The 12,974-nt window shown below is 49.3% G+C and overlaps 1 protein-coding gene across 2 annotated transcripts in view; it reads left to right on the top strand.

Annotated features, from left to right (window-relative positions):
• TENM4 (teneurin transmembrane protein 4) overlaps positions 1 to 12,974 on the top strand; it is a 737,235-nt gene that overhangs the window by 508,917 nt on the left and 215,344 nt on the right. For both annotated transcript variants that reach the window (XM_045817894.1, XM_045817893.1), the window contains 3 exons: positions 242 to 497; positions 9,601 to 9,699; positions 10,951 to 11,186. In XM_045817894.1, the coding sequence (XP_045673850.1) occupies positions 242 to 497; positions 9,601 to 9,699; positions 10,951 to 11,186 (591 nt within the window). The remainder of the gene's footprint in view (positions 1 to 241; positions 498 to 9,600; positions 9,700 to 10,950; positions 11,187 to 12,974) is intronic.

Below are 12,974 nucleotides of genomic sequence, written 5' to 3'. Positions count from 1 at the left end.
TTATTGTCTCTGCCCTACAAGAATTTAAGCTCAATGGGGACAGGGGTTTTGTTTGTTTTGTTCCTTGATGTGTTCCCAGCACCAAGAATAGTAGCTACTCAGTAAACACCTGTTGAGTAAGCATTTGTTGAATGCATTACTAATACGTTGTTCACCATTCAGCAGTTCCTGCAGGGTCCCGTTCAGACCCCCAGCCACGCAGCCCCTGGCACTGTCCGCTGACCACGTGTTTGTGCCCTAGATCACCCCGGCGGCCTGCAGAACCACTCGCGGCTCCGAACGCCGCCACCTCCGCTCTCGCACGCCCACACCCCCAACCAACACCACGCGGCCTCCATTAACTCACTGAACCGGGGCAACTTCACTCCGAGGAGCAACCCCAGCCCGGCCCCTACGGACCACTCGCTGTCCGGAGAGCCCCCTGCTGGCGGTGCACAGGAGGCAGCGCACACCCAGGACAACTGGCTGCTCAACAGCAACATCCCCCTGGAGACCAGGTACGGGCCATGCACGGGCTGGGGCTGAGCCTCAGCCTCAAGGGATGGCGAGAGGGTGGCCCGGCTGAGACTCCAGGGTCTCAAAGCTGGGGTTAGGTACACAGCTTAGGGATGCAGGTCTCTGGCTGCCAGAGAGAAAGACCATGGAATGGAGATAGGGCAGAAAGAGCTGCACTTGATCAAACAGCCCTCAAAACCAGGCCTAGCCTGCCACTTTCTAAAGGTATGACTTAAGGTCAAGTTGCTAAACCCCTCTGTGCCTTACCTTCCTTATCTACACAATGGGGATGGTACTGGCTGGAGGGGGCTGTTTTAAAAGTAGATGAGAATGATGAGTGTGAAGGTATCCAGCACAGGTATGTGGCAGACATTATTAAGTTCTCACTCAGTGATTTGGGGCCATACCTCCTGCCTTCCCTACTGTGATTTGGTCACCCTGGGCCTGGTATGGGGCCTGCTGGGCCTGTGGTGGGCACTGAATGACTGCTCTCTCCCCTCTGTTACGCCCCTCCCCTGACTCTCCTCTCCTGCTGGCCTATCTATCCCATTCATACCCAGAACCCTGACAGTCCCTAACATACACTTTGGGATATAGGAGCTTTCATACCTGTGATATGATGTAACCCTCACAGTTTTATAAAGGGTGTTATCCTCATGGATCCATGGGGGAGTGTGGAAGCTGAGAATCCAAGAGGGTCAGAGTTTTATGACGTGCAGCTGAGGTGGCCTGACTGCACGTGCAGGGCTGTTTCCCGGAACCACAGCCGCCTTCGCCTCCTCTCCCTCCTCCAACCCAGCAGGGGCTTCCTCCGTTCCGGGGCCTCTGTGGGCTTCAGTTCTGTAGCTGTGCTCCTTCCCTCTGATTAGCCACTGTTTTTCCAAAATTGAACTCTTTTATGATTATAAGAACAATAAAATCTCACTGGTGGAGAATGCAGAGATGAGAATTGCATTTACCCATACACCTACCCCTCTGAGATGAGCACTACTGACTTTGGCGGACAGAGCCTTTCCCTGCTTTCCTTCAATTGGAGATGAAGCGTCCCAGGCTGGCACAACTGAAACCTTCTAATTTTCCACCCTATTTCTCAAAGTAGTGGGAATCATAGATTTTATCACCTCAGACTCCTCCTTTTCTGTGGAGAGGACAAAGTCATACGTTTAAGGAAGGCAAATTAATGTATACATGGAAAGTGTAGTGCTGTGACTCTGCCTGGCACATGACGGTGATATTTGCACACTGCACCTGTGGGGTCCAGGGAGAGAAAAATCAGCATCCTTTCATGCCACTCTACTCCTGTCGTGTGGCTTCTCCAAAGGCAGATTTCTCAGAGAGACAGCCCAACCTGCACACGCCTCCAGTCTCCTAATTAATATTGTTTTTGTTGACATCTTTTAAAATCATGTGTGACTTTTCCCCATATGTCTCCTTTGCTCTCATCAGTGACTAAGTTGGATAATTATGTGTCATCCCACCCAAAGGAGCTTAATCAGATTGCCATTATTTCCCACGTGCTTACTGAATGAGGGCACACAGCTGAAAGAAGCCAGCAAATAATCAGTGGTTCTGAGTCTCTGCATGGAGCATGGTAGCCACTCCCTTTGCTTGGATGTTCATTTTTGTCACTGAGGATCAAAGTAAGTGGCTCTCCAGGTTTTCCAGGGGAACAGAAGGTAGAATGCAAACAGCAGGGAAGTTTTCCTGATGGTTAGTTTGGGATGCGAAGGTGGTCCCAGCTTACCTTTCTTGCCTCGTCAGCCAGTCCTTGCTTGCCTTTCTGACCCTCCGTCCTCTTACATCCATTGCTCAAACTACCGAGAACTCTGATTTCTTTTTCCCTTATATTTTATTACTCAAGTGATAAATTTTCTGTAGAACAGTTAGGAAATGGAAATAAGCAAGAAAATAAAATCAGTCATTTCTACTACCAAATAATAACCATCGTTAAGCTGCTGTCATATACTCACGCACACCATTTTGTATATATCCATACCTAAGTATAACATAATTATTTTGTATTTAATATTCAATGTGTGGTTGTGCATATACGTGTGTGTGTGTGTCAGTCTCCCCCAGTTCCTCATCTCCTTCATGCCTCAGTACCTTTGCACCTGCTGTTGGACAGCACCCTGCCAGAGTCACCCTCCTCTGCACTTCTTGGTCTAGCAAAGTCCTGCTCATTCTTGAAACCCAAATGAAATGTTTGAGATAGACTTCTTCTGTGACCCAAGTTCTGTGCCTCTAGAGATGGCCTAGAACTGGGAGGGGTACCTAACATAATAGATAACACAATCAGAATTCTGGATCTTAATACTGAGTGATGGCACAAAACCAACAGGGTGCAGGATCCGTGCTGAGTCTGGCAGATAGAATCACAAGGAGTTCTGACCAACTTGGTGAGGTGGACGAGCATGGGCTTTGGAGTCTGACCTCCTAGATCCCTGTCTTGGCTCTAACACTTGGTAGCCAGGCAAGTGCCTCAACATCCCGAACCCTGATGTCTCCGTCTGTAAGTTGGGATAAGAATGCATTCCGCTCAGGTTGGGAGGAAATTGATAAAATATCATGTGAGAAGCACACAGCACAGTGCCTGCCATTAAAGTCACATTGTAAAAACTATTTCCCTTTTTTTTCATATGTATCTGCTTCCCATACCAACACTATAAAGAAGAAAAGTCACTCAAAAATATTTATGGAGCCCCTACTCACCAGAGGAGTGGCGAGGAGATAGTAGGTTGTATCTCTTCTCTACTTGGAAGAGGTAGGGTTGGCCCTGACATTCTGAGGACACAAGTGGTGGTTCATTTACTGCAGCAAGTTGTTCAAAGCTCAGGTTTTAGGGGCAGACACATTCTATACTCAAACGCATACCCCGGTGCTCACTAGCTATGGACCTAGACCTCAAGGTTTTCTCTTAAAAAAATGAGAAAATGTTAGTAACTACCTGTTCTGATTATCTACACACACACACACACACACACACACACACACAACTTAGTGGCTTAAAGAGCCACCAGTTGGTTATACTTCACACTGTGAGTCAGGATTTCAGGAAGCACTCAGCTGGACTGAGCACGTGGTGTCTGCTGAGGTTGATCCATGGTGTTTAGCATTCAGCTGGGCTCGTCTGAAGTTGGCTTCGGTCACATGGCTGACACCGACACCTCGGGGGAGATGGCTGGAAAACTAGGCTCATTGGGACCCCTCTCCCTCTAATGTGGCCTCAGGGCCACTGCACAGCCTTCCCAGCAGGGAGCTGCACTTCACACTCAGTGGCCCAGGGCTCCATGGCACTGAGACATAAGTCATTGATCTTTCTAAGGCTCAGCCTGCCTGAAACGGGTATTGTGACTTCTACCATATTCTATTGGTCAAAGCAGTCATAAGCCATCCAGCTCCAAGGGCAGGGACCATAGTCCTTACTTCTCAAAGGGAGAAGTGCCCAGGAATATTTAGATGCTTTTAATCTAATCTGCCATCATGTCTCATAAGGCTGTTGTAGCAAATACATAATGTCTGAAAATGTCTTAGCACACAGTAAGTGCTCAACTATTTACTATGTAGTGCTTTATTATTCAGTAAATATTCATTGAAGGCCTACTATGTGCCTAACAGGTAAGACACTTTAGAGAACAGACTCTTGTGGTAGGGTAAGTGTAATAATAGAGGTAAGCACAGAGAACGTGTGATTTAATTGCCTTGGAATCCCCATCACACAGCACAGGGTTTGTATCCTGATGGGTGCTCGATAAATATTAGTACTCAGGTGAAATAAATGAATGACGGAACAAAGAAATGAATAACTGTACTCACCTCAGACTTGAGTGGAACACAGGGAAGACTTCCCAGTGGACCTGCTGTTGTGTGAGTGACAGCTGGGGAGCAAGCAGGAGTCCCCAGGTGGAGCTGGGGAGGTAGGGAGGGCCTGAGAAGCACAGCCTAAACAGAGGCCGAGATGCCCGTTCAGGCCGTGATAATTGTCCTGAACGATTGTTAGCCAAGCCCCACCAGAATGGGGAGCTCCCTGATGCCAGAGAAGCAATCACAGGCTTTTCCCTAATTGTCAAATTGAGTCTCTGTTGAGACACTAAAATAAATAGCTGAGAAAATACCATAACAGCTGGTACGATGACCAGAAGAGATTTAGATTTCATGCTGGCAGAAAAAGAAAGGCTAGCAGAAAGACAAAGGAGAGAGAGGACTTGGTTAACCCACTCCTTTCTCTGCTTTTGCTGTGACCGTGGCACCCCCAAGGGTAGCTGAGTCCCTAGGGGAAGAGACCAGGCCTCCAGTGCTCCCTAGAGCTGGGGTCAGATGTTCCTTTAAGCCCTGCAGGTGCATCTGTAGTCCATTCTTGTGGAAGCCATGTGTTCAGGGTCCCCTAAACCTTGACCTACTTCCTCACACTCTGCAGCAGCAGACTCTTAATTGATTTCCCAGGGACTGTCTGATTAATAACCCGTCAGGCTCCTGTCTGATGAAGGGTAAGCCAGAGCAGAAGGCTGCCAGACCTTGGCTCCAGCTCATCTGATCTCAGGCCTGGTTTGGGAGACTGGGGCCCATTTTCGGGTCACACTCAATTTGAGGAACAGCCCCATTCACCCTCAGGGATGGGAGAACATCTTCATGGTCTCCAACCCAGCCCCAGTATAGTGCCCAGAATGGTGCAAAGGAACCTCTGGCAGACCATGCCAACCCCTGAGCATTGCAAAGAGTTGGGATGGACAGTCATCCCTGCCATTTGGTGATTCAGTCACAGACATGCATGAGACCCATAAGCCATATAAAAAACGGATAGTCCAGTGAGAGAATCAGACCTGACCCACAAGTGAATGAATGAGGACTGCACTTTGGATAATGCTCTAATGGGGGGAGTACTGGGCAATAAAAGGAGGGTGTGGCTCCCTCTGCTTGGACATCAAGCAACGATCACCACAAACACTCAGAGAGCCCTGCTGGGTGCTCTAATGAGCTTCTAAACAAGGAAGCTCAATGCCCATAGACACCTTCTGCCTGGCAAGTACCCAGATTCCAGACTCCCAGAGGGAAAGCAGGTTTTTAGCACACCATAAGCCATATATTTTATACAAATACTTTAGGCGCAATGAGTCAGCCACCTCTTTTTTTAAAGACTTTATTTATTTACTTTTAGAGAGAGGGGAAGGGAAGGAGAAAGAGGGAGAGAAACATCAATGTGTCGTTGCCTCTCACATTCCCCTACTGGGGTCTGGCCTGCCACCCAGTCATGTGCCCTGACTGGGAATCAAACCAGCGACCCTTTGGTTCTCAGGCCGGCACTCAATCCACTGAGCAACACTAGCCAGGGCACTCAACCACTCTTAACAGTTGATGATGGACACTTCCCTGCAACCTAAGTTTCTAGACACCAGCCAAGGGCCAAACTTATAAGCAGGACTTTGAAGGGATAGCTGTCAAGAATACTATCTATAGATACTGTCTTTACTCTTTTAGATACTACTATCTTTACTCTTTTCTGCACAGGTAGGCAGTCTTATTATCATCCCCACTTTAAAGATGGAGAATCTGAAGCACAGAAATGTTAAGCAATTTGCCTAAGGAACCACAGCCAGTAAGTGGCAGGGCCAGGATCCATGAGCAGGCCAGGTGGTCCCAGAGTCCATGCACCTAACCACTACCCAGTGCCACCTGACTGTGAGAGGTAGCTTCTTGGGCAGACATTTGGAGGAAATGACAGGGGAGAAAGGAATTCTGCAGTGACGGACGGTTGTGCACTGAGCCAAGAGAGAGTTCAGTATCTTGGAGAGAGGACTAAGGGTTGGGTAAAGTGGGAGCACAGGAGGCTTCATGGAGGTGATAGTGCGTGGGGATCAGTAATGGAGGGGCTGGAGTTACATGAAAAAGAGTTTACAGTTTTCCTGTGGGCCTGGGGCCTGAGGATGTTAGGAGCAGAGATGAGTAGTTATCAACCTGTTTTTAAATAGGGGAGTAATGTTAAAGGATTAGTGTTTTGAAAAGATCGCTATGGTCTGGAAGACTTGCTTCATTTCTTGTTTCTTTGTTTATTCATTTGCTCAAATGTCTTTCTGTGTTCTTGACTGAGCCTCTGACACCCTGCACGCCTTGGGGATCTCAGCTACAGAATGTAGGGTATGATCCCTACCTGTCCTGCTCTACTGGTGGCTGTCCCAGGGCTCTGTGGACAGAAACACAGTCCAGGTCAGCAGGCTCACTGTGAGAAGCTGAGCTATGGAACAGGACAATAGTGGAGAAGTGGTCACTGCAACTGCCTAAACATTTCCTTCCCAGAAGCTTGTTCTGCCCTTGGGAGGTGGGCTCAGCCTGCCCTGGTTAAGAGACATGCAACTAGAAAGCCCCTTCAGGCAATTCAGGGGCTAGTCTAAGGCCTTCCTTCGGGCTTAAAGGGGAGCCAGTCCCCTCCCCACTCTAGCAAAGCTTTAAGGGCAACACAGCCCTTGGCTGCAGGGCCCTGCAAGTGTTTAGTGTCTTTCCTGAGGGACGTCTTGGGGCTGTGGGGCTGAGAGATCTGAGTTTGAGTCCCATCTCAACCTCCCGTCGTTGCCATAGGATCTTGGAGAGTCATCTCACCCATCTGGGCCTCAGTTTCCACATCTGTATAATAGGGTAACAATGCCCACTAAGGTGAGAGTCAAATGAATTTTGTGTCCATACCTGACTTCCAGCAGCAATGAGCTGGAGACCGTATAAGACTGTGGCCCAAGGAAGGCTCAGCAACTTGGGGTCCCCACCAGGAAACCCATGTAACTTTTGTTTTCCAGAAGAACTGGACCCCTAGCATGTTGGGGGAGGGAGGTGGACAGGAAATTCAGTGGGGAGCCTTAAACCGAGAGGCAGGACACCTAGGTTCTAGTTTCAGCCCTGCCACCGATGTGCAGCGTGTGTGGGAGCAGGACAGTGCCCCTCTGGGTCTCAATCTCAGCATCAGTCCAAGGAGGCCTAATAATGTGACCCAGAACTAAGTTTTAAAAGTACGGGACGAGGTTATTTCAGGACAGTGGGAGCATTTGGGATAGGCAGCATTTCCAGCAGGTGCTCATGTCCTCCGAAATTAGCAGAGTGGAGCACTCTCTCCGCAGACCTCGTGCTCGAGCACCCCAGAAACCCCTAGCTCCGCTGCGCTACCTCTTCCCAAAGACCCATCCCTCCCAAATAAGTGTCCTCTCTCTTTGAAATAATTGTTTCTTTTTAAATTATAAAAGTAAAAGTAAAAATCACTCTTGATCCAGACCCTGGAAAATCCCCACTGTTAACATTTTGATTTTTATTTATGTCTTTTTTTCTCTGCATGTGTTTGTTTCTGGTGGGTTTTAAGGTATAGATGTGACAGGCTGAGAGACTAGTCCTCAAACAGTGATGCAGGCCAGAGCCTCCAGGAGTTCGCTGGGGCCATGCCCTACAGGCAGCCTCAGGCCCCAGGGAGGCGGCAGGAGCTCCACCCCGGGCCCTCTGGGCACGGGCAGGGAGGGCCAGCTGGGAATTGGCATATGGACTGTAGAAAGACTGAAAATTCCCTCCTGAAGTGCAACGATCAGAGGAAATAATAATACAACATCTCCTGTGCTACCCTCAACAACTGCACGCCTGCAATGTGCCAGAAGTGCTTCCCTTTCTATACCCCATCATTCACAGTTCTCAGCAAATATTTACTGAGTGCCTATGCCACATTCCAGGCACTTTGCTAGACTCTGGACACATGGGCAGAGAACAATACAGATAAGATTTCTATCCTCATGGAACTTAAATTGCATTAGGAAAAAAAATACAATAAGCATGAATGTATGGTGTGCGTCTGGTCCTGTGGGGAAATTAAAGTAGTGTGGGAGGGTGGGAGGGTGGGAGCTATTCTACTTAGGGTGAGAAGTGAGGAAGTGATCTAGGCAGGTAATTGGGGGAAAGCAACTCAGGCAAACAGCAAAGGCGTAGCTTGCTGGAGTGACAGCAAGGAGGCTGATGTGAGTGTAGCACAGAAATAGAACTTGCAGGGGGGGCAGATCTTGCAGGGTCTTGTGGGCCTGGGAAAAACTATGGTTTTATTCTGGTGGAGCCATTGGAGGGTTGAGAGCAGAGATGTGGCGTGATCCAAATTATACTTTGCTTTTATAAGGAGAGTGATTCTCCCAGTTCATTAATGCTAATGGAGATCTGAGATCAGCTCACCTGCCTGAGGGCCAGTGAGTGATGGCACTGAGACCAGTTTGACCCCAGGGCCTGTGCGCCTCTCCATGTGCCATGAGGCTGCCCCCTTGGCGACAGAAATGAAGCCACTGTAAGGGACTTCCGCACCCCTCAGTTTCCCTCAGTCACTGTGGCCTCCCTGAACGCCACTAGAACAGCCTGCCAGCCAGGCTTTAGGACTCCCTGGAAGGGGAGAACCCTGCCACCATGGCAGTGATAGTGGCCCATCTGCAAAACAGTGTTTCCTGTGCTCTCACGGTCCCTGGAAACGTGTGCAGTGGTGCTTTGAGGCACTATGTACAGCTCCCCCTCATCCTGGTCTGGGAGGCAGATGGGGGGGCAAAGCCACAGCTGGGCGGTGACACAGGGTGGTGACAGGACTGGCAAAATGAGTGTCTGTAGCTTTTGTTTACACAGAGGCAGACAGTATCAAGTAGAGGAGAAAGCATAGGCTTTGGAACCAGATGAGCCTAAGCTCGCATTACTGCCTCAAACTTTGCTAGCTAGTAAGCTTGGCAAAATCCTGTTAACCTCTCCACTTCTGTCTGCTCACCTGTAGAATGGGGATAATACTGTCTTCCTTGTGTAGCTGTTTTGAAGATTTGAGATAACTGGATGTGACATGCCTAGCTCAGTGCCTAAGACGTAATGAGTCTTCATCAGTGAGAGCTATAATTTGATGCCCACAACAGCCAGACGTTCTGGTTTGTGTAGAGAATGCTCCCTGTATGCTCTGTGCCAGGCAGGCACCTTGCACACGTGGCTTGCACATAGACCCATCGCCTGGAAACTGCCCCGCTGGTCTCATGCACAGCTGCACCAGACAGCCACTTTCTGTGTTTCTCTACTGTCCCCCTTCATCGATGCATGACTCATTGCTTCATTCATGTCTCCATGTGTGCGTAGAAACCTAGGCAAGCAGCCATTCCTAGGGACATTGCAGGACAACCTCATTGAGATGGACATTCTCAGCGCCTCCCGCCATGATGGGGCTTACAGTGACGGGTAGGTGACATTCCCATGCTCTTCTCCGTGTGTGCTCTCCCTGTGGCTCCTGCACTTGCATGCAGACCCTGAGACCTTTCCCTGGGATCTCCTGGGGGGAGGTGATGATGCCATATTGCATGCCCATTCCCAAGTCCATGTTCAAATTGCAAGAGTTTATCCTTGGAATACCTGCCCGCCCCCATCCCAGCATATTAACATCAGTCCTGTTAATATGCAGTTCTCGGCATCTCATTGGCTGCCTCTGCCATTTTGAAAGCCATCTCATATAGCAATTTCTATGCAGCACAGGCCCTGTATTATATGTATTCTGGGCCCTGAGTATGAATTCTGTGGCCTGAGGCATCTTGCACCATACCAGGGTATGAGATTACTCCTAAGATTTACCCTTGACCCTGAGACTTGGGGGGATGCAGTGCAACCAGTGCACCCCATTTCCCAGGCTGTATACAAGTCTTCCCATGGCCATGGTTAAAGCCACCCATGGAGGATTTCCTGATCCCTGGTTTGGCCGCAACCATGTGCTCTGACCATGCCATGCTGCCCTTGAAACTGTAGCTAGGATGCAGGGTGCAGTTGCCTGTCTGTCCTCTGCAAAGCTTTTACCAGGGGCTTGGAGGGCAGCAGTCTGGCTTCTGAGCAGAGTGCTTTGAAGGCATTTGCTACCATTGGCTGTGTAACAGCCACCATGGGACTCTGGACCATGGCCAGATGTAGTGGCAGTTTCTTGGTTTTCATACTTCCAAAGCCTTCTTTTAAAAGAATGGTATTCCATTCCTTCACCAAGATGTACTGACAAAGTAGGTATTGGAAAGAGAAGAAAAATTTTCAGTTTCATTATTTCCAGAGAACAGAACAGGATTTTAGACACTTTCCAAGTTACTGCAGTCATTTTGGACAACAGCTAGTTTATTCCCCAAGCATTTCCAGTCCCATCCCTTCCCAGGAAAAGGATCTCAACACTCAGCCTTTTGTAGAGTCAGTAACACCTTCTGCCTTGACTTGGGTGGTTCTCCCTTTGGGTAGGCTGTTCCATCCGTGTTTCGTGGAAACGTGTCTTCATGTGCCCTGTTTTGTGGTCTGGTACGTGATTCTTCTTTCTTCCTGTCCCTCCGTCTTCTCTGTGAGATTCTCTCTCTCTCCAGGCTCCTCTGCATGCTTCTACTGCTGCCTCTGTCCTCCAGGCTGGCCTGGGGCCCTGGTGAGCCTGCCAGCTGACTCTGACACCCTCTAACTTTTCTCCATCCACAGGCACTTCCTCTTCAAGCCGGGAGGCACCTCCCCACTCTTCTGCACCACATCACCAGGGTACCCTCTGACTTCTAGCACAGTGTACTCGCCTCCGCCCCGGCCCCTGCCTCGCAGCACCTTTGCCCGGCCAGCCTTCAACCTCAAGAAGCCCTCCAAGTACTGTAACTGGAAATGTGCCGCCCTGAGCGCCATCATCATCTCAGCCACGCTAGTCATCCTGCTGGCATACTTTGTGGGTAAGCACCTCCCTCACCCCAGCTTCCCTGGACTCCCCGTTAGCTCACAGGGCAGTGGCCAGGACACCCGTGGGCACTTAAGGCACCTTGCCAGCATGGCAGTCAAGGAGTGCAGGGAGAGCCTTGCAGCTCTGAGGCTCCAGGCTGCCCTGTACCCCCAAACTGCTAAAGTCTGCTCCTTGGGGTCCTCTTCGTCTCTCTGAACATATTCCCGGAAATGAGCTTAGCACCTTCTCTTTCACGTGTTGGATGCCTAGCATTAGGCATAAGCACTAAGACCAGCGTTTGAAGTGGTGATCTGTGTGACTTGAGTGTCATAAATTGGAGAGGCTGGACTGCAGGCAGGCTTCTCCTGTTGGTGCTCTGTCGCCACAGTGAGGAGCAAAAAGGAGGTGGGGTGCCCTGGGGTTGCATGGAAACTGCCAAAGTTTAGGCTGTGTGACCTCAGGTCTGAAGGTGAAGGTCTGGCAGAGTGGTCCGAGGGTGCTATGGGAGCCAGGGGCCAGAGTTAAACCGTGGTTGGGAACCCAGAGAAGAACAACCCCAGGGGACAGGAGTAACAGAACGTCAGAGCTGGCCGAGGAATGTGCAGAGACTGCAAGCAGCACTGACGGCCTTCCTGCCTGATCCCGGGGCACCTCCTCCATGTAAGACACCCCTCCTGGTGCAATAAGTAGAACTGAGCTAATTGGCCAGCGGAAGGCAGAGTGACACCCACTGTGTAAAAGGACTCTGTACCGAGTGAAGGCATTTTGGATGAACAAAGGGCTGTCTGGAGATGTAGCAGGAGCCATCACTAGGAAAGATTCAGGGAGCACGGGCCCCCACTTGTTCAGGACGTGCAGAAGGGATTCAGGTATAGATGGGGTTGGGGGGATATGAGCTATAAAGTCACTTCCTTCTCAAGATTCTTGAACTTCATAATAACAAGTAATCAGGAAGACGATAGTCCTATAAACAAGGCAGCCTCCTTGAGTATCTTGAGCTATAAAAAGCTTCCTTTTGTGTGCCAGGTCTCTGTTCCCCTTGTGAAGACTGACTTAGAATCTCATGGCTCTGGGTGGGCACACATGTTTCTTCTCTTCTACATGATGGATTTGTTATCGTTGCCTTGAAAGCTGTGTTGAGAAGGATCCTGAGACTATATTCAGACTCAAAGGAAAAGTTTCTGTGATTGATCAGTGATATCTGTCGTGGTCACAGCAGTGGGGGATATTGATGGCTTACTAGGTATGTGCCATCCTGCTGGGGTCATCGGGTAGAAGGCACACCCAGGCTGGGAGAGGTGTGTGTGACTGATAGGCTTGGATGGGGTTCAGGTGAGGGATGTGGGGCTCCGAGTGCCGTCACCCAGCATGAAAGTTTCTTCCTGGCACCACCAGTGCACTGTGTCCCTGCAAACCACTAGCACACCTCTTGCTTTTGACTGGCATTTGCTGTTTCCTCAATGAGTAGACTTCTGAACAAGCAGCATTGCTGTTTGTCAAGAGTCAAGTACCTTACTGTGTATAGACTTGCTTTACATTAAAGTCTTCAGGTTTATACTGCATAGCCTAGTTCAGGGAGAAGGAATAAATTTCCATATGATTAAATAAGCTGTCTTCTGTTTCCATCCTATGGTCTTTTTTTCCCATTTAATGAAAACGTGTAGCCAGTCCTCAGGTATCTAAAGATAGGAACTACTGTTGGAGATAGTGAGCTCCCTGTCTCAGGAAGGATACAAATAGAGCTTGATGACTGTACAGTGAGAATAAGATTTAAGCTCTGACTAGAGGTTTTTACTAGATG

Source organism: Phyllostomus hastatus, unplaced genomic scaffold, assembly GCF_019186645.2.
Source record: "Phyllostomus hastatus isolate PE091 unplaced genomic scaffold, TTU_PhHast_1.1 phas_scaffold_317, whole genome shotgun sequence".
Taxonomy (NCBI): Eukaryota; Metazoa; Chordata; class Mammalia; order Chiroptera; family Phyllostomidae; genus Phyllostomus; species Phyllostomus hastatus.
This window is presented reverse-complemented; position numbering and strand designations above follow the sequence as displayed.